Source organism: Dasypus novemcinctus, chromosome 11 (genome assembly GCF_030445035.2).
Source record: "Dasypus novemcinctus isolate mDasNov1 chromosome 11, mDasNov1.1.hap2, whole genome shotgun sequence".
Lineage (NCBI taxonomy): Eukaryota > Metazoa > Chordata > Mammalia > Cingulata > Dasypodidae > Dasypus > Dasypus novemcinctus.
In genome coordinates this window covers 7,579,167-7,607,023 of record NC_080683.1, presented here as the reverse complement: position 1 = coordinate 7,607,023, position 27,857 = coordinate 7,579,167, and the positions used below count along the sequence as shown (strand labels likewise).

The window sequence follows — 27,857 nt, the reverse complement described above, 5'->3', positions numbered from 1 at the left end:
CACAGTTCAAACCCCGGGCCTCCTTGACCCGTGTGGAGCTGGCCCACGCACAGTGCTGATGTGCATAAGGAGTGCCCTGCCATGCAGGGGTATCCCTGCGTAGGGGAGCCCCACGCGCATGGAGTGTGCCCCGTAAGGAGAGCTGCCCAGTGCGAAAGAAAGTGCAGTCTGCCCAGGAATGGTGCCGCACACACAGAGAGCTGACACAACAAGATGATGCAACAAAAAGAAACACAGATTCCCATGCCACTGACAACAGAAGCGGACAAAAGAAGAACACGCAGCAAATAGACACAGAGAACAGACAACTGGGGGTGGAGGGAAGGGTAGAGAAATAAAAAAAAAAAAAAGATGATGTGGAACTTATCACTAGAGTCACACTCAAAGACAAGGCCTTGACCTAACATAAGCCTAGTAAATTAATATGCCTTTATATGCTTTAAGCTAAAAAATGTTTGGGATTTTTTCAATGTGTTAAAGTTTGCTTTGCTGCTGAAAGTAGATACCATAAAATCCATTGGCTTTAATTATGGGAATTTCTTAGCTTATAAGCGTAAACAATTTTGAAGCCATGAAAATGTCCAAATCAAGTCATCATCAAGACAATGATTTCCTCCTGAAGACCAGCTACCAGCAATCCCAGATTCCTTTGTCACTTGGCAAGGCACATGGCAGTATCTGCTGGTCCCTCCCTTCTCTTCTGGGTTTCATTGCTTTTGGATTCTTGCTTCCATGGCTTTCTTTGTCTGAATTTCATCCTCATAAAGGACTCCTGTAAGTGAATTAAATCACATCCTGAATTGAAGTGGATCACAACTTAGGGTCTTACTCACCAAAATATCCTACTTACAACATATCCAAAACTACTAATTTACCATTACGTTTTATTCATTTGCCTTTTAGGCCCTATTGGAAATAAAGAGTGCAGTTACAAACCAAAAAAACAATAGTACTGACATATATATTTATTCTGCCATTACTTTCATTGGCGATCTTTATTTCTTTGTGAACTTCAATCTATTGCCCTTTCCTTTCAACCGGCAGAACTCAATTTAGCATCTTCCGTAGGGCCGGTCAAGGGGTGATGAATTTTCTCAGCTTTTGTCTATCTGGGAATGGTCTTAATCTCTTCCTCTTTGTTCTGCTTGCTCCAGTCTGCAGTGGAACCCCTTTAGGGAATTTTTACCTTGCTCTTCAGTTCTGCTTGGTTCCTTTTCCTAACTTCCAGCTCTCTGTTGATATTCTCTTCGTGTTCATCTGTCATTTTCCTGATTTCCTTTAGTTATTTGTCCTTGTTGCTCATGACTTCTCTGAGTATATTTTAGACCTTTTTTTTTTTTTTTTTTTAAGTCTTTGTCTGGTATATCCTAAGTCTGCTCTCCCTCATTGGTGGTTTCTAATGCTTTAATCCTCCTTTCCCTGGGCCAGCACTCCTGTTTCTTTATGTCTTTCACAATATTATGTTGAAACCTGGACCTTTTTTTAAAAAAAAGATTTATTTATTTATTTAATTCCCCCCCCTCCCCTGGTTGTCTGTTCTCGGTGTCTATTTGCTGCGTCTTGTTTCTTTGTCTGCTTCTGTTGTCGTCAGCGGCACGGGAAGTGTGGGCGGCGCCATTCCTGGGCAGGCTGCACTTTCTTTTCACGCTGGGCGGCTTTCCTCACGGGCGCACTCCTTGCGCGTGGGGCTCCCCCACGCAGGGGACACCCTTGCGTGGCGCGGCACTCCTTGCGCGCATCAGCACTGCGCATGGCCAGCTCCACACGGGTCAAGGAGGCTCGGGGTTTGAACCGCGGACCTCCCATATGGTAGACGGACGCCCTAACCACTGGGCCAAAGTCCGTTTCCCACCTTTTTTTTTTTTAGATTTATTTTTATTTTTTTCTCTCCCGCCCTCCCCATTGTCTGCTCTCTGTGTCCACTCACTGTGTGTTCTTCTGTGTCCTCTTGCACCCTCTGTGGCACCGGGAAACTGTCTCTTTTTTGTTGCGTCATCTTGCTGTGTCAGCTCTCTGTGTGTGCGGCTCCACTTCTGGGCGAGTTGTGCTTTTTTTTATGCAGGATGGCTCTCCTTGCAGGGCGCACTCCTTGCGTGTGGGGCACTCCCACAAGGGGGCGCCCCTGCGTGGCACGGCACTCCTTGCACGCATCAGCGTGGGCCAGCTCCACACGGGTCAAGGAGGCCCTGGCTATCGAACCCTGGACCCTCCCATATGGTAGGCGGACACTCTATCAGTCGAGCCACATCCGCTTCATGAAACCTGGACATTTTGGTATTTTAATATGGTTAGTATATCATTGAAGTGATAAATTAAGCAGCATCTATAATTCATGGATTTGTTACCACTGCTTTTCAAACTATTACTCTTGAGCGGGCTATTTAAAACACTTGAGGAACTGGTAGTACTTTTTTTTTTTTTTTAAGATTTATTTTTATTTATTTAATTCCCCTCCCCCGGTTGTCTGCTTTCTGTGTCTTTTTGCTGCGTCTTGTTTCTTTCTTTTTTTTTTTTTTTAAGATTTATTTATTTATTTAATTTCCCCCCCTCCCCTGGTTGTCTGTTCTTTTTTTTTTTTTTTTTTTTTTTTAAGATTTATTTATTTATTTTAATTCCCCCCCCTCCCCTGGTTGTCTGTTCTTGGTGTCTATTTGCTGCATCTTGTTTCTTTGTCCGCTTCTGTTGTCGTCAGCGGCACGGGAAGTGTGGGTGGCGCCATTCCTGGGCAGGCTGCTCTTTCTTTTCACGCTGGGCGGCTTTCCTCACGGGCGCACTCCTTGCGCATGGGGCTCCCCCACGCGGGGGACACCCTTGCGTGGCACTGCACTCCTTGCGCGCATCAGCGCTGCGCATGGCCAGTTCCACACGGGTCAAGGAGGCCCGGGGTTTGAACCGCGGACCTCCCATATGGTAGACGGACGCCCTAACCACTGGGCCAAAGTCCGTTTCCCTGGTTGTCTGTTCTTGGTGTCTATTTGTTGCGTCTTGTTTCTTTGTCTGCTTTTGTTTCTTTGTCCGCTTCTGTTGTCATCAGCGGCACAGGAAGTGTGGGCGGCGCCATTCCTGGGCAGGCTGCACTTTTCTTTTCACGCTGGGCAGCTTTCCTCACGGGCGCACTCCTTGCGCGTGGGGGATCCCCCACGCGGGGGACACCCTTGCGTGGCACGGCACTCCTTGCGCGCATCAGCACTGCGCATGGCCAGCTCCACACGGGTCGAGGAGGCCCGGGGTTTGAACCGCGGACCTCCCATATGGTAGACGGACGTCCTAACCACTGGGCCAAAGTCCGTTTCCCTGAGTCTTGTTTCTTTGTCCGCTTCTGTTGTTGACAGCGGCACAGGAAGTGTGGGCGGTGCCATTCCTCTGCAGGCTGCTCCCTCCTTCGCGCTGGGCGGCTCTCCTTACGGGTGCACTCCTTGCGTGTGGGGCTCCCCTACGCGGGGGACACCTCTGTGTGGCACGGCACTCCTTGCGCACATCAGCACTGCGCATAGGCCAGCTCCACACGGGTCAAAGAGGCCCGGGGCTTGAACTGCGGACCTCCCGTGTGGTAGAGGGACGCCCTAACCACTGGGCCAAAGTCCGTTTCCCGGTAGTACTTTGATTCACCTCAGCAGAGAATCTTCTCCAATCTCCCTCAAACAATCATGATATATTTGTTTTTGTTTTCAAGGCTGCCCAAACAAATACCATGAAGTGAGTCAGGTTAAGCAATAGTGATTCATCTGTTTGTGATTTAAGGCTGGGAAAAAGTCTCAAATCAAGGTGTCATCAGGGTGAAGCTTTCTCCCCAAAGACGGTGGCACTCTGGGCCTGGCTGCTGGTCACTCTGGGCCCTGAGCTCCTCTCTCACAGGACAGTGCCCGTGGCGGCCTCTCCTGGGTTCCGTTGACGTTCTGCTGGCTGCTCCCTCTATGACTTTCTCTTTCTGTCTGCATTTCATTTCACTTCTAAACGACTCCAGTAATAGAATTAAGACCCATCCCAGTTGAGGCAGGCCACACCGTAACTGAAGTAACTTCATCAAAAAGCACGACTTACAATGGGTTCATGCCATAGGAATGGATTATATCTAAGAACATGTTTTTACGTGGTACATACAGCTTCAAACCACCACAGTATTTTAGTGTGTAGCTTTTTCTGAGTTCTGTCATTTTTTAGCCCACGGTTACTTGTTAAGTATATAATGTGAGAAATTGGAAATTTGTTTGCACTTTGGTTTTATGAAAGTTAAGTCTTTTTCAAGTATTGCCTGTGGCTTTCAACTACCTTTTCCTTTCTTTTAGGCCAAGTTATCAAGGCATGGGACATTGGAGTGGCTACCATGCAGAAAGGAGAGGTCTGCCATTTACTGTGTAAGCCAGAGTATGGATATGGCTCGGCTGGCAGTGTCCCCAAAATTCCCTCGAATGCAACACTCTTTTTTGAGGCAAGTATGTGCTGTGGTGTTGCCTTGTCAGCATCTGCCGTACTACAGTGCTGGCTTTGAAGAAACAGGCAGTGAAACAGGAGCTAAGTTTGCTGTTGAGAATCAGATCCAACTTATTTATTTTGGAGCTTGAGTTCTTGAATTGTTTCCCACAAGCCCAAAGGGTGTGTGCCAGTGCTTTCTTAGAAACGAGTCTCTGGCACAAAAAGGTCATATCCAAATAAACAAAAGACACCAGACTTAGAAAGAAGGGTTCTTGCCAGTGGTGTGAATATGCTAAACGTGAAACTGACCAGCAGACAAGATGGAAACACTGGAGATACTATTGAAATGTGCACATTACCAAATTTATAACTGTCACAGACCATGCTTCTTCATTTGAAGTGGTCGATGCTGATAATATGTTATTCAGCCTGTACTGAATTATATATATTTGGCAAAACCTGATTTTAAAATTACACACCTTTCGCTGCTCGTAGGCCTGATTCATAGGATTAATTCTTATATTTCAAGAAGGGAACTCCATGAACCTGGAGTGGAAGAGTGGTGGCCTCAGGTTCAAACAAAATAGTTCTGTGCCAGCACCTTGTAGCTCTTGCTTTTGGCCCTCAGTCTTTTCCTGCTAATCTTTGCACTGTAGCCCCACAGGCGGTAGTTCTAGATAATATCACTACTTTAAGGTTCTTTTCAGGTATTGAAGAGTACAGTGTTCTTTCTTCCCTCCTTTTCCAATAACTAAGATGCATAGATGATTTTGTTAAAAAAGTCTTTTTATTTTGTAACATGGGAGGGGAATTGAGTTGCCCTTGCCTTAATCTGTGTTAGGTCTCTTCTCAGCCAAATCGCCTTTTCCTTTCTAGATTGAGCTGCTTGATTTCAAAGGAGAAGATATGTTTGAAGATGGAGGCATTATCCGGAGAATCAAACAAAAAGGAGAGGGATACTCAAATCCAAATGAAGGAGCAAGAGTAGAAAGTAAGTATTGCTATGAGAAGGAACTACTCCTTAAAAATAGAGATATTTTAAAAATCCTATTTATAGATATAAACACTGAGTATATTTTAAGAATAGTTTAGATTCAGTATGTGTTTAATAAGTCACTGCATTGGGTAAATATTAATTCAACACATACGTGCCAGGTACTGTACCAGGCTCTAACTCTAAAATTAATTAAAAATAATACCATCCCTGAAGGAATTCTTAGTCCATAGACTCCTATAGTATGCCCCAAACTGTAAGAGTTACCTTACGTATTTATGCATTTCTTTTTCATAATAACCCCATGAGGTAAGACTGATTGAGAAAAATGAGACTTGTAGAAGTTATATAAGTTGCCCTAGGTTCCAGAGTTACTGAGGAGATCAGTATAATTATAATCCCCTTCAGGACTCTCAAACCCACTTTACTGTCTGTCATCAAGATAAAAAGAAGCAGTTTGGGAGCTAATATGGCTCAGTGGTTGAGTGCTGGCTTCCTACATACGAGGTCCCGGTACCGCAGAAAAACAAAACCAAAGAGCTTATCATTTCAGTTAGATCAAAATTAGATAATAGTGTTCATTTCATTGTCTCTCAGGAGGTCTGAGTTCAAATCTTGCTTTGCTGTCTGCTGAGCGACTTAAAGCAATTCCAGTTCCTCGTTTGCTAAATGGCAGTGAGGACACCTTTGCAGACAGGGGTGACTAATCTTTCTGTCTCCCAGAGTACTGGAGTACTTGGCATATATCACCGTGTACACCACTGGTCACTTTATTTTGTAATCACCCTTCACATGTTTTCCCCGGTACACAGCGAGTGCTTGAGCTCCAGGACCTTTTCTCCTCTTCATGTTTCCATCACCACCTACTGTGCCTCATACGTAGTTCCGTCTGTTAATGATTTCTGTATGCAACTGCAATTACTGTGTTATTTGCCTAATGGTAGTTTTTCTATTTCCATTGTTCCTTATACATTTATTAATTGAAATTCTACTGTAAGGAAAAGCTGTCTCTCCTCCCCAGTTTGTTTATTCAGTTATTTAGTTCTATCTGTCAGTATGGCTCCATGGATATGTATTTTATTCTTTAGCTTATTATTCATTACTGTTCTTAGTTATTTTGTTGCTCAGATTGTCCCAGATCTGGCCATGAAAGCAAGTCGGCTCTTGTGTCCTTTCAGCATGCCCCCATTGTTTTTTGTGGTTTTTAAAAAAACTTTATATTTCAAAATACATTCAAACTTACAGGAGAGTTGCAAAAATAGTATGAACACCTGACAGAGAACTCCAACACACCCCAATCCCCCAGGTATTCAGATCCACCAGTTTTAATGTTTTGTCATGTTTTTATTTACCCTTGGCATTACTCTTATCAGAGATCTTTATTTCTCTATGTGGCTTCAGTCTGTTTTCTACTGTCCTTTCCTTTCACCTGCAGAACTTCCTTTAGCGTCTCTTCTAGGACCGACCAAGTCATGATGAATTCTCTCAGCATTTGTTTATCTGGGAATGGTCTTAATCTCTCCCTCAATTTTGAAAGACAGTTGTACCAGATAGAGAATTCTTGGTTGACAGCTTTTTGCTTTCAGCCCTTTAAATGTGCCTCCATGGTTTCTGATGAGAGGTCAGCACTTAATCTTGTTGAGGCTCCCTTGTATGTGACACGTTGCTTCTGTCTTGCACCTTCCAGAAATCTCTTTCTCTTGAGCATTTGACAGTTTGATTATAATATGCTGTGGTATGAACTTAATTTGGGCTTATCTACTTTGGAATTCGTTGAGCATCTTAAATGTGTGTATTCCTGTCTTATTAAATCTGGGAAGTTTTCAGCCGTTATTTCTTTGAAGATTCTCCCTACTCTCTCCCTCCTCCCCCTGGGACTCCCACAGTGCATGTATTGGTGCACTGGATGGGGTCCTGCAGGCTCCTCGGCCTCTGTTCACTTTTCTGCATTCTTTTTTCTTTCTGTTCCTCAGACTGGATAATTTTAATTGTTTTATCTTCAAGTTCTCGGAGTCTTTGTTCTGCTAGCTCTAATCTGTTGTTGAACCCCTCTGGGAATTTTTTTTTTTTTTTTAAGATTTATTTTTATTTATTTCTCTCCCCTTCCCCCTCCCCACACCTGTCTGTTTTCTGTGTCCATTTGCTGCGTGTTTCTTTGTCCGCTTCTGTTGTCAGCAGCACGGGAATCTGTGTCTCTTTTTGTTGCGTCATCTTCTTGTGTCAGCTCTCCGTGTGTGTGAGGCACCATTCCTGGGCAGGCTGCACTTTCTTTCGCGCTGGGCGGCTCTCCTTACGGGGCACACTCCATGCGCGTGGGGCTCCCCTACGCAGGGATACCCCTGCATGGCAGGGCACTCCTTATGCACATCAGCACTGTGCGTGGGCCAGCTCCACACGGGTCAAGGAGGCCTGGGGTTTGAACCGCGGACCTCCCATGTGGTAGACGGACGCCCTAACCACTGGGCCAAGTCCGCTTCCCTCTGGGAATTTTTAATTTCTGTTTCTTTGGGTTTCAGCTCTGTTTGGTTCCTTTTCATAACTTCCCTTGCTCTGTATTCTCTTTGTGTTCGTCTGTCATTTTCCTGATTTCCTTTTGCCCTTTGTCCATGTTGTCCTTGAGGTCTTTGAACACATTTTGGACCATTTTTTTTTAACCCTTTGTCTGATTTATCCCAGGTCTGATCCTCCTCATTGATGGTTTCTAATGTTTTAATTTTCTTTTTTTGCCTGGGCCATCACTTCCTGTTTCTATATTTTGTACCTTTTATTGAAACCTGGACATTCTGATATTTTAATATGTTAAAATATAGTCTTTGAATATAGACTCTGAGGCATCTGTTTCTTTAGCTTTTATCTAGCTAGTGTTATTACAGAGCATTCCTTGAATGCCTTGAGCTTACCTAAAAAAGAAAAAAAACCACAAAATCCCTTCCCAGTCTGTGCGCCTGACTTGTAGGAGTGCTGTCCTTCAGGGTTTATCCATACAGAGAGTTGAGTGAATGGCCCCAGGCCAAAGGATAGGGACCTTTCTTCACATGCCTCCAGTCCAGGCCCATGTGTGTTTCTCCCTGGGAATTCTCCCATTTACTCGATTCTGAATGTCTCCTCTTCCCTAGGAAACATTTTCTTGAAGGTCCTTGCAGGCAGGGTACCGTATTTTATGTCCTACAACCAACACTACCCTGCCCCCGGCAGCCACTTGACTGCTCTCCTACAACATCTGTAGGAGAGCCTGCTTCTATATACGGGACAAGTTCTGGGACAGCGAGTCCCTCAGGCCATTGCCAGACAGCTTGGGCCAGACACACATGTTCCCAGTGTGTGCATATGGGTTGCTCTGCACTGGGAGTGCAGCCAGCTCCACACTTATTGGTGAGGACTGGGGGGTGGGCCAGCCAGGGCATCATGAGATCCTGCTGCTTTTAAGTGGCCTTCCTCTCGGTTCAGCTCTTGATCTGTTACTGCAGTGCTCTAACTGATTTTTGGAGCTTTGAGAAAGATGTTTCTGCCAGTTCTTGCAGTTCAAGTCTTCTGTGGTGGGACGAGCCCTGAAGCATCTCACTCCACCCGCTTGATCAGGGCAGGACATGCCCCCACTGTTTTTTAACCACTTTCTCATTTTATGGTATCAGAAGTTGTCCCATGTTCATCTTGAAGATCCGCTCCCCCAGCCTGGAGTGAACCATTTATCCTAGGAGCCCAGGTTCCTTTTGCTGGAGAATGGAAAGCAAGATCTGAGTGCTAGACGTGCTCATACTATGGGATGTGATTGCTTCTAGATCCTTTTAGGGGACAGAGCTGAGAAAATCCGTAAGTCAAAATGCACACATATGTATTTCTATATCAATCTGTATAAATAGTCAACCCCACAAGTTCATACTGATACTCCCAGTTCCAACAGAACATCACAGGTTATGTTCTAACCTTCTCCTTTTGCTTATTTGAAATTCTTTGCTCCTATAATGAGAAATCTAGTTCTTATTATCCACGATATATTTACTTACTTCCTCAATCTGGTTTATATACATACATTAGTTTCAGAACTGCTTTAACATGGGTTAGTAGTTTCAGAATCGTTAACATATCCCTGTGCAATACCCTTTGGGAAATATTTCCTAAATAGGAAATATTTGAGTCCTATCCTTAGAGTTTACAGTCCAAACACTGCTTTCTAACTGAGGTTGGTTCTCTCTTCCTCTTTCCCTTCAGTGTGGTTGTGTTATTCATGTGAGACAGTTAGGTTCATTTGTTACTGTGTGTATTCTATTTTGTGATCCTCCCACATTCTGGTTGATTTTAATTATTTATTTGTTTCTTGGATGAGTACAACATTACCATGATTCTAAGTTGTACAAAAAGATATACTTGGAAGTGTTATTCTCCCTTCATCCTTACTACCCTTATTTCTACCCTTTTATCCCCTGTAGGTAACCAGTCTCATGTTTCTGTTTGTTCTTTTTATATTTCCATTGCAGAACTCATCAGATACGTGCAATTTTCTTGTTGCATGAAAGGGGGCATAATATAGATGGAATTTTTTAGCATATTTAAATAATCCTTTGTATAGTTTTATTTTTCCTATTTCCAAATATATTTGGAAAGGACAATGGCTGATCTTTTGTCTCTCATCTTATTAGAATGTAGTTTTCTGGGAAATTGAATAGTTTATTTTTTTCTTCCAAAAGCCCTTTCTTGTTTTCTGGAACAAATCAATTTTATAAAAATCTTTTAAAATTTTCAATTGTCAAGGTTAGGTTGTCCTGCTTTCCCTCTTTGAAACAGGTTAGCTATGTGGAAGGAGGAGGTACCTTGTTCTCTGTCAGAAGCCAAGATCGCCTTGTTCTTTTTGAAATTTCCTGTCTTTACCAAGTTGTCTTCTTTTGTAGCATCACCCGTACACTTAGATTCAAAGCGATGTATAAACCCTAGAACTAATGCCAGCCTGACAGCAAAAGAGAACAGTAGGACACTGATCAGCCATTACAGTGCATCATTACAGATACATCAAAATTACCAGGTTTCAGTCACTTCTGGGTACAGGTACAGTGAAGTAGTGAAGGAGAAAGACAGGCTTTGGCAGTTATAGACTTGAGTTTCATATCTTGGAATCCCTATTGATATTTAACAACAGTGAGCATCTGGTTTTCTCATCTCCAGTTTTCTCATCAGTTTTCTCATCTGTAAAAAGGGGAGTAATCATCACAAGGTTGCTGTGACAGCTAAATGAAGAAAGGTGCCAGCACATGAGTGACACAATCTCTTTTTCTTACTCTGTGTTGTGTTGATGGAATTTTCTTTTTTTCCCTTAAGTGGATTTAAGGGAAGAAATCTTTGATTCCTCACTTTTTCATATATTCTCTCAGCATATCTTTTTGGCACTAGCAAGGTTGACCTAGAATCTGTAGTTAATTTGTCTTTGTCTTTAATAACTGTCTTCAAATTATTCATATACCACCTTAATAGTTATCATGTCTAAACCACATTTCTCCAGGGGTTTTTTGTTTGTTTGTTTTTTGGTTCAAGTAACAGGCTAAATATATTGTGATCTTTTGCTTCCCTTTTTTTGTTGCCTCTGTGTGGAAGAGAAAACTTAGGTTACTTGGACAGGATTTATTCCTTCACATAGAAATTTTGATTTTTATTCTCTATATTAGGATCCTAATGTTTGCAAATCAATTTTTAGATTCTTTTCCAGTGTACACTTTCATTAGTGTCAATTAGGATGACCATCTTGTAATTTTAATTCAAAGTTGTCCTTTTTCCATCAAAAAAACTCACTGTGTTCTAAGATACTCTAATTGACATTATTGTAATGAATGATACTTTCGTCATCGTGTGGTGGTTTAATTCCAGTAAGGGCTACATCATAATGGTTAAGCTTTACTTTCTTAGAAAATCCAATCTGACTGACATGAAGCTCTAAATAGCTACCAGTTCCTTTCCCCCCAGCTTCATGTCTCCCATGTCTTCTGATTCGCCTTCTACAGTAGTTGGAGTAGGCACATCAAAATGCTTGTGTCATTTGGCTTTCTAGGTCCTAGTGCTTTCGGCTACATTTAATACAAAGAATGAGAACAACTGGCTGTATTTTCAAAGGTGAAAATTTCAGCAGAGTGGTCTGCAGGTTCACATTGCTGGAGTACACCTCCCTTCCCTCTCACCACTGGAATGATAGAGGGAAGAAATGTATAATTTTAAAAGGAGGAAGAAATCCATTGTAGCACTGGAAAGTAGAGTATAAAAATTTGATCAAAAAATAAATAAAACACATACAAAAATAAACTATTTTTTTAAAGAATTTGATCAGAAATTATGAAGAATTTCTGGACTCTATAAAGTAGATGAAATTTGACTGATGGAAAATAGTCAGGAAACCCAACCCAAAATAGGTGTAGAACAGACCTCTGCAGAGGTACATACTGTTCTCAACGAGCTGGGGCAGAACTCCAAGCTCACAGTCAGCTGGTGCAAGGGAGCCAAAGCAGGCTATGGGGCAATCATCAGGGTTGTTATAAAACAATGTAGAACAGCTGGTCCCCAAACCTTTAGTGCAGTACTTAACTTCAGCTACATTTAGAATCACCTGGGGAGATTTAAAATCCTGAGCCTGAGTTTCATCCTAGATGGCTTAAAGTAATAATCTCAAAGGAAGGAACTTCAGACACGAGTATTTTTGTTAATCCTCCGCTAATTCTAGTTTGCAGCCAAGGATTAAGAACTACTACTCCAGGGTCTAGGACTGTGGCTTTTGTCCCCAGGTTAAAGCAATAAGGCCACATTTCTAAAATAAAACAGAGCTCTTCCTCAGAAGACTTGAAGTATTGGCATGGGTATTGGGGCTGAAAAATTAGAACCTAAAGTATCTTTGAACTTCTAAAACAGATTTGTAGGGAAGAAAAATAAGGGAGGCAAAAGGCAGCTCTACACAGCAGTAAATATTCAAATTTGTAATGTTCCCAAAATAAAACTTATTCATACATTTGCAGTGGGGAAGGGTGTCCCCAATCTTCCTGTGCACATCATACTCAGCACATAATAAATACTTAAATACCTGTGGAATCTTCACCCATAGATACCCACAAACAGCCTCCCCTTTTAGAAAGGGCCTGCCATGGAAACACAGTCAGCTGCTTAGAAAACCTGCCCCAGGTAACTGTAATCATTTGATTATTCTGAATGCTTCCTTTATAAGATCAGAAAAATTCCATGAAAAAGAACCAAGGTGGACTAAGAAGTAATAGAAGAGAATTTAAAAAATACTAATTACCATCTTAAGAGATGTTTAAGGATTTAAGCAAAAAAAATTAGCTTCTCTGAAAAAAAGAAGAAGAAAAAAAAACCACCGGAGATGAAAGGTGAAAGAAAAATTAGAAGACATGGATGATAAATCAAGGAGAAATAAGAAGCAGGTGAAGGAAAAAGGAGACATGGACAGTAAATCAAGGAGAGACCATATGCATCTTATCAAACATGTAATATAAGAAAATTTCCTAGGAAGGAAGTAGCATCTTGAGATTAAAAGGGCCAGTTGATGGTGGCAAACAGGAATAAGGAGTATTTTTTCACCTAGATACATCCTGGTGAAATTTTTGAATTCCAAATGTAAAAAGAAAATTCTGAGAACTCCAGAGAGAAATAAACGTGTGCAAAGAAATGAGTATCATCCTTGACACTAGATACTAAGAGACAGTGCTTTGAGTACTGCCAATAGCTATGAGTATTTTGAATCTAGAATTCTATATTCAGCCAAACTATCACTAAAGGTGAAAACAAAATTAACATTTTTGAATATGCAATCTTATATCCTTTCTGGAAAGATACTAGGGAATATTCTAAAGTATCATAGAAAAGAAATCCAAGAGGTAAAGACTCAAGGCATAAAAGGAAGAGTAGTCCTCAAACAAATAATTTCCTTAACATGACAATGAAGTTGGATACATTTATTTTGAAAGAACCCTGAAATGGTAGAGCTATAGTGTTGAAATATTAATAATTTAGAGGGACTATGGGAAGATGGCAGAGTAGAAGCTCCAGGAATCAGTCCCACCACCAAAAAACTTACTGAACTGGCAGGAGCTGTCTAAATCAACCATTTTGAAACTCCGGAATCTAGTGGACCATTGTGCAGCATCCAGGGAAGAGCTGGAGCAAGAAGCTGGTAAACTGCATAAATACCATCGTGAACTTCACTCTGTGTGGTGGCTGCCATCCCCCATCCCCCAGTGGTGTGGCAGGCAGCAGTGGGAGCTGCAGCCGGGACTTCTAGTGTGGCCTGCTGGTGCCAGGGTGGCTTATAAAGACCTAGTTCCCCAAGGTCTTGGGTGTATGTGTGTGTAGTCAGATCACTGATCACACTGCTTTTGATCAGCTACTTCAGATTACTGAGGGCCATAGTTCCAAACCCTCTCAGGCAAAAGTGGCAGAGGAGTCTTAAAGAAACAGTGCCTTTTTATTTTCTTCTTTTCTCTTTACCAAATTGGAGCAAAAAGTAGTTTGGAAAAGTCACAAATCAACAGCTCCAGCCCTCAACAATAGCAACAAAAACCAAAAACAGAGAACAAAATTTAGCACTCCCAGAGGAGTGGGAGAACTTGATTTCCAGAGTTATAAAAATTTAATACTCAGGTGTCCAGTTCTCAACAGAAAAAAAAATTACAAAACACTAAGAAACAGGAAAGTAAGGCCCATTCACAGGAAAATGAATTTGCCAGAAACCATCCCTGAGGAAGCTCATACATTGGAACTATTATTGCAAGACTTTAAACCAGCTGTTTTAAATATGTTCAGTGAGCTAAAGGAATCCATATACAAAGAACTAAAGGAAATTAGGAATACATTGTCTGAACACGACAAAGAGATAGAAATTGTAAAAAGGAACCAAACAAATTTTGGAGCTGCTAAATACAGTAATTGAAATTAAAACCTCATTAGATGGATTCAGCAGCATCTTTGCACAAACAGAAGAAAGGATCAGCGAACTTGAAAACAAGACAATTGAAATTATGTAGTGTTAGTAGCCGGAAGAACACTGAACAGAACCTGAGGGACTTGTGGGACACCATCATTTGTACACATACACATCTTTGAGGGTCTCAGAAGGATGAGAGAGAAAGAAGATAGGGGCAGAAAAACTATTTGAAGAAAGACATGGATATACACATCCAGGAAGCTCCATGAACTCTAAGCAGGAGAGACTCTGAGATCTACATCAAAATTTATTAGAGTGAAATTGTCAAGGTCCAAAGACAAAGAGAATTTGAAAGCAGCAAGAGAGAAGCACCTTGTCACCTACAAAGGATCCTCAGTAAGATTTAGAGCAGGTTTCTCATTAGAAACCATGGAGGCCAGACGATAGTGGGATGATATAATTTATAGTCCTTAAGGGAAAAAAAACTTGTCAGCCATGAATTCTACATCCACAAAATTATCTTTCAAAAATGAAGGAGAAATTAAGATATTTGCAGATCAACAAAAGCTAAAAAAGTTCATAACCACAAGATGTGCCCTACAAGAAATGCCAAAGGGAGTCAGTCCTTCAGGCTGAAGTAAAAGGACACTAGACAGTAACTCAAAACCACAAAAGAAATAAAGAATATTGGTAAAGGAAATTACATTAGTAAATATAAAATTCTGTATTTTGTACTTTTGGTTTGTAACTGCTGCCCCCTATCCTCATATGACTTAACAGGCAAATGTATACAAGAGCATTTTAAGTCTGTTCTAACAAGTATACAGTGTGTGAGGATGTAATCTGAGATAGTAACAATATAAAGTGGAGAGGAAGGAGATATGTAGGAGTGGCGAGTTGTGTTCTACTGAAACTAGATTGCCCTAGTGCAACTAGGTTGTTATTAGTTTAAGATGTTCATTGTAACTACAAAGGTAGGCACTTAGAAAGTAATTTAAAATATACAGAGAAAGGAAAGAAGGGAATCAAAATGGTACACTGCAAAAAAAAACCCAGCTAAATACAAAAAAAGGCAGTAATGAAGTAATTGCAATGAATTTTTTGATTTTACACCAAAAGCACAAGCAACAAAAGAAAAATTAGATAAAATATGCTTCACCAAAATAAAAAATTTTTGTACATCAAAGGACATTTTCAAGAAAAGCAAAAGACAACCTACAGAATGGGAGAGAATATATCTAATAGGGATTTAATATCCAGAATATGTAAAGAGCTCCTACAACTCAACAAAAAAGGAGAACTGAATTTTAAAATGAGCCAAGCAGGGAAGTGGACTTGGCTCAACAGATAGAGCATCCACCTACCACATGGGAGATCTGTGGTTCAAACCCAGGGCCACCTTGACCTGTGAGGAGCTGCCCCACATGCATTGCTGATGCGCACAAAGAGTGCCTTGCCACGCAGGGGTGTCCCCCGCGTAGGGGAGCCCTACGTGCAAGGAGAGCCGCTCAGTGTTGAAAGAAAGTGCAGCCTGCCCAGGAGTGGCGCCGCACACGGAGAGCTGATGCAGCAAGATGACGCAACAAAAAGAGACACAGATTCCCGGGCCGCTGACAAGAATAGAAGCGGACACAGAAGAACACACAGAGAGCAAACAACTGGAGGAGGGGAGAGTAATAAATAAATAAATAATCTTAAAAAATAAAATAAAATGAGCTAAGCATTTGCATAGACATTTCTCCAAAGAAGATATTTAAATGGTTAATAAGTATATGAAAAGATGCTCAACATCATTAGCCATAAAGAAAGGCAAATTAAAACTCCAGTATTGGAGATATCACTTGATACCCATTATGATGGTTATTATTTAAAAGAACTGAAAATTGCAAATTTTGGCAAGGATGCTGAGAAAGAGGAACCCTTGTACCTTGTTGATGGGAATGTAAAATGTTGTAACCACTGTGGATTAACAGTTGGGCCATTTCTCAGAAAGTTTAGCATAGAATTGCCATAGTATAGGCAATTCTACTTCTAGGTATAAATCTAAAAGAACTGAAAGCTGAGACTTGGACAGATATTTTTACATCAGTGTTCATCACAGCATTATTCACAAGAGCCAAGAAGTGGAAGCAACTCAAGTGTCCATCAACAAATGAGTGGAAAAAATGTGGTATAGCCATACAATGGAATATTATTCGGCTGTAAAAAGAAGATGTGCTGGCACGTTCTTCAACATGGATGAACCTTGAAGACATCATATTAAGTGAAATAAGCCAGAACAAGAGGACAAAGATTGTATGGTTTCTCTTATATGAAATACTTACAATAAGCAAATTCATAGAGACAGGAAGTAGAGGTGGGGGAGGAGGAAAAGGGCAAGTTATTGCTAAAGGAGTATGAGGTTTGGTTTTGGATGATGAAAATAGTCTATTAATAGAGGTAATAGTTACACAGTATTGTCAGTGTACTTCAATGTCAAACTTTTGCTCATTTAAACTGGTTTTTATGATGTGTATATTGGCCATAATTTGAAATAAATTGTTTTTTAAAAGTAATAATGTAATAGTCCAGATCTACATTCTTGGTTATTTTAACAAAATGCAGTAGAGGTGGGAAATGGAGAACATAGGTCAAATTGTCTAAAATTATTTTATTACAGGAGCAATTCTGTTGATTAGCTCTTGACATTGATAAAAACATATATCCTTTTAAATAATTTATTAGAAATTTAGTGGAAGATACTGATAAGAAATGTATGTAGCAACTCCAAACCACCTGATTTGGGGTCAGGAAATAGAGGAACAAGGAAAACATAATCCAGCAAAAGTCATAGAAAAAAATAACCAAAAAATACTGTATATAAAACCTAAAATAAGATGTGAGGAATAAAACCAATCACTCCAGTGACAATAAAAAAAAAGTGGATGGAACAAAGTCACCTATTCTAAAGGCAGCATTTAGGTTAAAATAACAGAATCTAGCCAAATGTTCTTTTTTTTTTTTTTTAAGATTTATTTATTTTTATTTATCTCCTCCCACCACCCTATTGTTTGCCCTTGCTGTCTTGCTTGTTATCTTTTTTTAGGAGGTACCCAGAACTGAACCTGGGGCCTCCCATATGGGAGGTAGGTGCCTAATCACTTGAGCTACCTCCACTCCCCATATGTTCCTTGTAAATGAAACAACAAAACCAAAGTAATTCCAAAAATTGAAAACAGAGAAAAGATTTCTTATATACCCATGTTGAGATCTGATAGAACCACAAGGGTTTTGTTCATTTTCCTTTGTTTGTTTTTTTAATGAGTTTGTTTACTTGTTTTACACGTGCTTTTGGATTATTTGTTAATGTCCTGGCAAATAAGTCTGGAAAGGAAGAGAAAATTCTTGAAACCGTTTCATTACATGTTTTGACACACTAATGTAATGTGACACTTAGTAAAAATTTATTCTTCCAAATATTTTGGATTTATATAGCTCCTTTCTTCTAAGAAGGTATCTTTGGGTTTTCAAGGGGAGTTAAACCTTAGTAGTGAATAGTCTTTTTTGTTGCAAAATAAAACAGCCAGCGATCACTTAATTTACAATAGTACATAAAAAACAAAAGCTCCATATCGGTAAAGAATCTGAATAACCTCCTGGAGCTTATTAAAATAAAACTGACTAATGGATTAAAAAAGGAAATTTTCTATAAATTAGTAAAAATTACTACTCTTTTCCTTAAGGCCCTGTTTTCAGACTAGTTATTAAATAAATATTTACTTTCTGACCCTGCACTGTGTCCTAGACACTGTAAGGTTCAAAAGACATATGAGACATTGATTGCCTTGGCCCATTAGGAGTTTATTCATACTTTGAAAGTTCTCTCTGCAAAGCCATTAAGTATTTTCTTATACAGAGTTCTCAATCATGTTTAATCTAGTATAATTTACCATTTACTGCAGGAAAAAAATCATAACTAATATTCAGTGAGTTCATATCTGTATATCCACACTTAGTTTTCTTTTCTCATGGTAGGCACCCCGACATATGAATGAATGAATGCCAAGTACTGGGTGAAATGCTTTAATTCAGTATCTAATGTACTCCTCTCCAAAGTTAGGAGTTACCTGGTATTAATGTCCCTATTTTATAGTGGCAATAAAGTGGCAGAATGGAACTGGAATCCAGGGCTGACTAAAGTCCACACTCTGTGCTAAGCTGGTCTTCAGAGAAGAGTGGCGAGGGTTTGTGCTGTTGTAGATTTTATTGCTGGGTGTATGGTTTCTGTTTAGAATAAAGATATAAGTTATTTGCATTCATGTTCTGTTCAAGAATAGAATATGTGCCATGGCTACCTTCAGTTCCATAAGGAATCCTACAGTGGTATCTGTTACCAGACAGTACAAAATGGGTACAGTGGAGGAAGGGAGGTAGTTTGGGGTGGTGGGGGGCATTTAACCACCATGCCTCATGGGAGCCCTTTCATTTCTAGTCAGAGATTTATATGCCTCTGCTGCATTTAGAAATTCATCTGTGCTTTCTCATTTCCCTTTTCAGGGGGTTATTAAAATCTCACTCTACTAGAAACCCTGACTCTATTAGGCAGGAGATAGAGGCAGAGAGAAACTTATTTGGCATTAATGAGGCAACAGAGAAAACCCTTGCAGAGTGGGAATAACCTGTTACAACCTGGTTTTCTTTGGCCAAGTGACCAGCCTTGTCTGGTAGTAATGCCATTACAACATTCCCATTCAAATCCCCATGACCCAGTAATTGTTTTGGGAATGAGTGCAAAGCTATTAGACACCAACTACTATAATTAGAAAAGGGAAAAACAGACACTTACCAGAGCTAAGGTCTGGTTCTTTGACAGCATTTTTTTTTTTTTTTTTTTAAGTTATGGAGCCTCTTTTTCCGTTTTGCTTCCTAAAACTCAATTGTACGGTTTTTTGGGTTCTAGCATTCCAGTTTTTGTTACTGCTCTGTGCTGTCTTTCCTTTTTCCCCGTTTTAATCGGAGTACAAATTGCTGTCAGCACATCGAGTTCATGTGCCAGCCACATTCAGAACAGGGTGTTCTGTGCTCTTCAAAACAAAATTGCTCTAGGGCAGTAAGAGAACAATAAGTCAGAGCTCCAGTTTAAGTGATGTTTTGCAGGCAAACTGTCCTCACTTGATGTGGTTACACTCAGATTGCACAGCTAAAACCAGTAATTGAGTTTGGTTTGACTTTGTGGGGCTTGAGGGGCCCCCTCCCCCTTAAGTTATGTAGACTTTAAGAAGAGAACATGCTATCTCTTCATAATTTGTTTCTTTCTTTCTCTACCAAAAAAGCCCTAAGTAGAAGTATCCTGTATGCACTTTATTGTCTTTGGGCACGTCATAGATCATTTACTTCCCGTAAATCACACTGGTTGGGATTTAGCAATAGACCTCCTGAGCCCTAGGGGCCGAGCTCCCAGTGAGTCATGATGGAGATTATTAAATATTTATTGAGTCTTTGCACTAAGAGATACAAGGTCAGAAGCAACCATAGGTCTTCCTCCGTTTTCTTTGGGAACAACTGTTGAAACAGTATAAAAAAGAATAACTGGATTTAGAGGAATGAGGCATTATCTGTGTCACTCCTGGGAGGGGTCATTACTGTGGCCATCAGCAGGCGTTTCTGTGGTTGTGCTCTAGCATGGTGTGTAAGTTCTTGTCAGCAGCCTTGTAGAACTTGTCACGCCAGTGTTCCGAGTTGAGAAACCAGTTAGCAGAGCAGTAGCCTTTTTGCTACTCGTAGATGTAAAGAATCGGGGAGCTGTGTACACCCTGAAGCCATGATACCGCCTCTTGCTTTGACATTCCAGTTATTGTCAGTATTCAAAGGTGATTTTATATATACATACAAACTGATATATATATATATACACATTCAGGTTAAGATTTTATGATACTTTAAGTAGTGCTTGTTGAGGTCTAATTTGAAAGAGTTAGAGTTACCAGAAAAAAAGATCAGTCTGCATCTAAGGTAGTATTTGTAAGAGCTTATTGTAAAATTTTGCCTTCCTATTAGTAGGTGGTCACAAACAGTGGCTCTGTCATTTATTGTCTCTGAAAGCAATCAACTGCAATGAATGCTTTGTTTTCTTTGTTATAGTTTGCCTCAAACTTTTTCTTTCCGCTTGTTTGCTTGCTTCACTTATCTTTCCCATCCTGTTTATTTTTTTTTCGATAGGATGGATTATCCCATCAAAAGAGCACTTCTGAAATTATTTATATATGCTTTTAATATCAATTACATGCATTAAGCCAGAAACCAGCCTAGGAAACTGACACACAGACAGGAATCCTTTTCAGTCTCTGGATTTCCTGTTTTGAAAACACATTCAAACTTGATCAACCAAAAGCCACAATGAATGTACTGATAGTTTCCTCCCCACTAAATGTACTCTCCTTTAGGGAGGAAGATGATACTTCTAACAATAAACCTCAGACAAAAAGATCTGTTAACTAGTTGTGAGCTACAAGGATAATAACTGTCCTTGAGATGTGTTCCACGTTTTGTGGGCTTTATTCAACAAATCTTTTTTTCATGAGAAATGTCATCTAGTAGTCTAAATAAAATTTCTTGGGTAGATTTTAAAATATTTAGGAACACAAACTTTTCAGAACTTTCAACCCCTTTAGAAGCATGAACTTTTTACTCTAGTAAAAATACCTTAAGCCTTAGACTCCTGGAGAACCTCTCTAGTATGAATATATTTGAGAAGAGTGAAGTTGAATTAAAAAAAAAAATATTTTCCAATTCAGGAGAACTTAAAATTTTCTGCAAATTAATTAATTTTATGCTATCTAAATCATTCCAGAAATGAGTGTAACAGAGGGAATCATCTCCATTTATTCACATGGGACTTAGACCAAAATGTCTGCATCCGTGCTCCGCCCCTCAGTCCAGTCTAGCTCTGCTGACTCCAGAGTCAGGCCCACTTGAGTCTGGCCCAAGCTTCCCGGGCTCCGTCCAGTGTCTGCGATGGGTATAAATCAGGATGGTATTAATCCTAATGAATTAGGAAAGGGCAGAGAATGTCAAAGCATAAATTACATGTTCAGTTGACATTTTGGTTCCTGATGTCTACACCACTGCTGTTTACTCTTCAGTTTCTCTTGTTCCCCAGGCCTTGGCTAAAGGAAATCTGATCAAATGATTAACTACACGAATTAGCTTTGAAGCTGTTTTCTGGCCTATATCTAAAGTTCTGTTATTTACTGGGTCATTGAAACAGAATTTTAGAGTTCCAAGAGACCTTTAAGATCATGTGTTTCAAAAGTAGAGTAGGGAAAGCAGCTGTGGCTTAATCATTTGGGCTCCCATCTACCATATGGGAGGCCCTGGGTTCGTGTCCCGGGACCTCCTCGTCGAGAGACACTGGCTCGCAAGCACCGCGGAGAGCCGACTCAGCAAGGTAACGCAACAAAAAAGGGAGACAAGTAAAAAAAAAGAAAACCACAGAAGAGCTCACAGCAAGTGGACACAGAGAGCAGACAACAAACAAGCTGCAAGGGGGGGTGAATAAATAAAAATAACAGACACAAGAACGCACAGCGAATGGACAGAGAGCAGACAGCAAGCAAGCCATGGGGGGTGGACATAAAAAGAAGTAGAGTAGGTTAGAATTGAATTTGTATTTGGAAAACAATGATTACCTTATTGGACATGGAACAAATATTAAAAAATAAGTGATTTTTAGTCTCTAAGGCAAGCTATTGATCTAAAGTTAGATTAATCTTAGAAAAGAGGTATTTTAGGAAATCATTACATTTGAATTTAAGCCATTATATTACAGATGTAGGGAGAAAGAATTTCTTTATGAAATAAATTACAATATTGTTTTGGTGACCTGTTGTGCTACCATACAGGCCATCCATTTTTATTGAGTCAAAAACCTAAATGAAAAGGAATTGTTGGGGGTTGAATCATGTCCCCCACAAAAGGCATGTTCAGGTCCAAACCCGTGGTCCAACGGGTATGAACTTACAGTGTAGGACCTTTGAAGATGTTATAAGTTAAGAGTGGGAAACGGACTTTGGCCCAGTGGTTAGGGCGTCCGTCTACCACATGGGAGGTCCGCGGTTCAAACCCCAGGCCTCCTTGACCCGTGTGGAGCTGGCCATGCGCAGCGCTGATGCGCACAAGGAGTGCCGTGCCACGCAAGGGTGTCCCCCGTGCAAGGAGTGCGCCCGTGAGGAAAGCCGCCCAGCGTGAAAAAGAAAGAGCAGCCTGCCCAGGAATGGCGCCGCCCACACTTCCCGTGCTGCTGACGACAACAGAAGCGGACAAAGAAACAAGACGCAGCAAATAGACACCGAGAACAGACAACCAGGGGAGGGGGGGAAAATAATTAAATAAATAAATCTTTAAAAAAAAAAAAAAAGAGTGAATGCGAGTGGCTTTAGTCCAATATGGCTGAAGTCCTTATAAGCAAGAGAAAATTGGACACAGAAGGAGAAGAGCCATGGGAGAAGCCAGAAGCTTTAAACTAAAACTGTTTTGGTACCAGAAAGTAGGACCTTGATATTGCAAGATCTGAAAATACGGAGACAGCTTTGGAATTGTGAAATGGGTAGAGGATGGAAGAATTGTGAGTACTCAGAAATGAGTGAGGTATAAAGAAAACCTGTATCATCTTAGAGAATATATAATATAATTCATCATGAACAGAGTAATGGTTGGGATGTGGACGTTAAAATACTTTTAGTAAGCCCTTCGAAGGAAATGATGACTGTGTAATTGCAAATTGGAGGAAGGGTGATCCTTGTTATAAAGTGGCAGAGAACTTTGTGAAATTGAGTTCTCATGTCAGATGGAAGGCAGAACTTGAACGCAATGAACTTGGATATTTAGCTGAGAAAATTCTCAAGCTAAGTGTAGAAAACCAGGTGTAGCCTGCTTTCTCCTTGCAGCTTATAGTGAAATGAAAGAGGAAAGAGATAAACTGAGGATTGTACTCTTAGGCATAAGAAAACCAGAAGTTGATAATTTGGAAAAGTCTCAGCCTATCCAGGTGGTGTGTGGTGAGGCTGGGGCTAGGAGCAGCTCTGATGAGGGCCCTCCCTGAGCTTCTGGGAAGCAAGTCTCCAGAGAACAGGGCTCTGTTTTCATTTAACCAAACAACTCTTTGCTAAGGAGGTTGTGCCTGAACGTGGGCTCAGTCAACCATTTCAGTGCAAGTCAGGACTGGAAATGCAGTTCTCTAGGAAGGATCTGTGGAAAATTCTATTGTCTGACAGTTTGGGCTGACTTGAACTCCATGCAGAGCTGGCAGGGTTTCTAACAAAACTCGACCCTGTTTTCCTTCCAGTTTCTCCCTTCTGGAATCGGGATGTTTATCCTGTGCATGTCCACCACTATATATTGTTAGCGGATACCTTGTTTTCTAGGATTCACAGGTCCATCAGACAGGAATTTTGCCCCAGGATGGACCACACCCATAAGTAATTTTGATGAGACTATACTTTTCGTTGTTACTGAAATGACTTAAAACTTTTGGGGTGTTATGGTAGAATTAGTGATTTTGCATATGGGAAGAACATGTCTTTTGGGGGCCCGGGGGGGGGCAGACTGTTGGGGATTAAATCATGTCCCCTACGAAAGGCATGTTCAGATCCCAGTTCCTGGTCCTGTGGATGTAAGCCCATCTGTAAATAGGACCTTTGGCAATGTTATTAGTTAAGGCGGTCACACTGAATGAGGGTGACCTTTAGTCCAGTATGGCTGAAGTTCTTGTAAGCAAAATAATGGGACACAGAGGAGAGAAGTCACAGGGGAAGCCAGGAGCTAGAAGTCAGTGGAACCTAGAAGAGAAAGGAGAAGGTTCTGCCATGTGAATTACCATGTTGACAGAAAAGCCAAGAGCTCTAAGATTCCTGACCAGCCAGAAGATACCAACCTGGGAGGAAGCGAGCCTCCTAGCCTCTGAAACCATCAGCCAATAAATTCCTGTTAAACCAACCCATTTTACAGTTTTGTTTTAGCAGCTGGGAAATTAGAACAGGATATTTAGTATCAGAAGCATGTGGACAGTACAACCACCACACCAAGGAATTGAGAGTGTCTACAGCTGCAAGCAGGAGAGTCCCGTCATCAGCCATGTGAGGTTGAAGCCTCCTCCCAATTAGAGGTGGAGTGGGCATCACCATCCCAGAGTCCTCTGGATCGGGGAATAAAATATAGACTAGAATGGACTTACTGGTATTCTACTATAGAATTATTGTGACTCTAGCAATGGAAGAAAGTATATCATTGCTGTGGAGACAGTGGCCGCAGGAGTTGCTGAAGGCAGGGAGAGGGAAAAAGAGGCGTAATAATGGGGACATTTTCAGGACTGGGAGTTGTTCTGAACAACATTGCAGGGTGAGGTGCAGGACATTATATATCCAGCCGTAACCTACCAAATGGACTGGGAGTGAGTGTAAACTACAATGTAAACTATAATCTATGCTGTGTGGCAGTGCTCCAAAATGTATTCATCAATTGCAACAAATGTACCACACTAATGAAAGAAGTTGTCGATGTGGGAAAAGTGGAGGGTGTAGGGAGAGGGGCATATGGGAATCCCCTATATTTTTTTAATATAACATTTTGTGTGACCTGTGTATCTTTTAAAAATAAATTAAAAATATATTTTAAAAAAAGAATAAATATATTAAATTCCTAAAAAAAAAAAATTAAGTATTTGAATAGTTTCTAAGAATTATTTATCCAAGAAAAAGAATCTGACTGATCAAGAAAAAGAAAATGTATCTGTATGCATTTGTCTTATTTTGTCTTGAAATAAGATAGAGCTTTATCTACCACAAAATTACCCTGGGAATGAGGTGAGTGAATTTGGGTGGAGTGGAAATTAGGCCCCAAGAAATTGTCTTCCTCACTTAACATTTTAAAGGAGGTTATTAAGTAATTTAGTTAGTGAAGTTAGAACAGACTATTGATTCCTTCCCACTTTACATTTATTCTTCCACTAAGAGGTTAATTATTGATGATGTTGCCTTTGGATTTTCTACTTTTATTCAGACATACTTTTGAATGAGATTAGGACTCTTAAAGAAAAATACAGCTGCATTCAGTGAACCTTTTTGTATTCTGGGCAAATAGTCGCTTAGGTTTTTTTTTTTTTTGTTTTTTTCTTTTGCTCAAGCATCTGAAGTAAGATGCAGATTTAAGCCATCATATACTTGATATTAAATTTGCAACATTTTTATATTTATCTATTAAAGAATCTAATATTTCTTGACCTTGTATTATGGGCCTGTGTTTTATAGCAGGCTTAGATTAAATGTATGATTCCAGTTTGTTTCATTACCTATTAAGCTATCTGATTGATAACAGTTATTCGTAATTACAAGTCTAAACATGAAACGGAAGGAAATATGATTGTTCTTAAAGTTTCAGAACGGGGCAGGCTTAAGCTTTGATGAGATATACCAAGTATGTCTCTTGAGGAAATGAGAACAGGAGCATACTCTTTGTACAGTCAGTCCCTCTTGGGTCACTTTGTGATGAGCCAAGTCCTAAAGAGCAGATCTGCTGACTCTCCTGCCCCCTCTCCCCAGTCCACCTGGAAGGGCATCAAGGTGGAAGGAAGTTTGATTGCAGAGATGTGGTGTTCATTGTTGGCGAAGGAGAAGACCACGACATTCCGATTGGAATTGACAAAGCCCTGGAGAGGATGCAGCGGGAAGAGCACTGTATTTTACATCTTGGACCACGGTAAGCAGCTTCCTTGCTCCCCTTCTCAGTGACGTCGTCTAAACACAGTCTCACTTTTTCAGCACTTGGTATTTTCAGTGATGCTAATGCCAACAGTGAAAATTATTCATTAAATCAGGCTACGGTTAGTCATCACGTGAATGAATGAGTCTTACAGTATCACAGAGGTGGCCAGTTGTGAGCACGTTTACTTGATTGATGTGTGGTAAGGCTAGGGCTGGCAGGTAAGTTTTGCTTTTTGTATATTTGTTTTGCCTTCCATGTTGCCAAGACAGGCAGCTCTTGGCCCTTCTTCTGTGGTTCTCTTGCCCTTGCTTCCCTTTTCTGAAAATTAAGCAGGTGACAGTAAAACTTGTGGTGGTTGAGAGAAGCATTTGGGTGATTTACTATCATTTGTGCCACCTGTGCTTATGCAAAGTCCCTGAAAACTGTGTGTTCCTCTGGACCTACAGGCAGAGAGGACTCATCTCTGCCTAAATTTTTCCCATCATAGAGACATCCATTAGCACTTCCAAGCTTAAAACTATCCGATGTTAACAGTCTTTCTTTGTTCAGATCTAAAATTATACCATGAATCCAACCCTTCTATCTTGAAAAATGGACCCTTGAGAGAAATGAGGGTATTTTGATTCTGTTTGCAAAAAAGTGCACCTGCTTATTTAGTACAGCCTCCCCTGTGACTCCATGGTGGATTTCAGTCAGGATTTTAAGTTACCAAGAATCTTGCTGACGACACTTGTCAATAGGTGATACTATCCCTTCTGTACACTCTTTTTTTTTCTTTGTGTAGACTCTGTAGTTATCTGTATAGTTAATTTTAATCTAGCATTCCAAAATTAGAATTCTAAACTCTTATAAAGAGAGTGGTATATGTAAGTCTAATGTATGTTTTCAGAATTAATCTGAAATGATTCCGCTAGTTAATATTTTAACCTAGTTGTCAAGGCAGTGGTGGAGGCAGATGTCTCAGGTTTAGTTAAAAAGAAACAAAAATTGTCCTTTTGCCTCTATTTTTGTCCTTATATTTAATAATGCAAATACCTCCTTGCAAGTTTAAATTGTTTGTTGTATCATTAGTGGTTAAAGTGTCAAAATCTACTATGCAACTTACCAGCAGTATATATTTAGGCAAGGCAAGGCAACTCTCCTAAACCTTGGTTTCCCCCTTCTGGAGAATGGGGGGACAGTATCTACTTCATAAAATTGTGGAGAACTAAATCAGATTGTGCATTTGCACATTTTGCGAAGTTCCTGGTACATTTAAGCCCATAGCATATTATCTACTATTGCTATTGTGATATCATTATCTTTCTCTTCCATTTACCTTCAGGCCCTAAGAAAAAGGAAATCCTGTTTTAACATACAATAGATTTTTCAGAACTTTCTTGGGACATTCTCAGTCACAAAAGTAGTCAAGTTTTCATAAATTTCTAGGTATAGAAGTTTTTCATATATTTTGTAGAAATAATTTAGCATAGGTAGAAAGGACTGTGTTAATTTCTATTTAAGGTGTTTAACATGCTGAGATTCTGCAATCTGAGACTGTCTACATGTGTACTGTGTAATATCATATACATATGCCCAAAATCCCTATACATGGTGCATGCAGTGAATTTGCTTATCATATTCAGACACCCCCTTACATAGAGCATTGCATTTGAGTGTGTCTGTAAACAGGGCTGTTGCAAATACATGCTTTGTAATACTATTAGAGTCATCTGTATTTCCCTCTCCAAAAGACTCGCAAGGCACACCTTCTCTTTACTCTTATGGACACCTTGGCAGATTATTCTCATAATACCAAATTCATAA

At 40.3% G+C, this 27,857-nt stretch overlaps 1 protein-coding gene and 1 long non-coding RNA gene across 11 annotated transcripts in view; one reads left to right on the top strand and one right to left on the bottom strand.

The window, feature by feature from the left end:
* The window catches only part of FKBP5 (FKBP prolyl isomerase 5), a 147,406-nt gene that overhangs the window by 97,228 nt on the left and 22,321 nt on the right, over nt 1-27,857 (top strand). For all 10 annotated transcript variants that reach the window (XM_071218428.1, XM_071218427.1, XM_004458312.5 and 7 more), the window contains 3 exons: nt 4,287-4,429; nt 5,290-5,404; nt 25,889-26,045. In XM_071218428.1, coding sequence (XP_071074529.1) covers nt 4,287-4,429; nt 5,290-5,404; nt 25,889-26,045 — 415 coding nt within the window. The remainder of the gene's footprint in view (nt 1-4,286; nt 4,430-5,289; nt 5,405-25,888; nt 26,046-27,857) is intronic.
* LOC139439975 (uncharacterized) lies at nt 504-19,790 on the bottom strand. Its single transcript, XR_011650043.1, has 2 exons — nt 19,141-19,790; nt 504-772 (listed from the first exon to the last, which is right to left on the bottom strand). It is a non-coding gene; the product is annotated as an uncharacterized lncRNA (long non-coding RNA).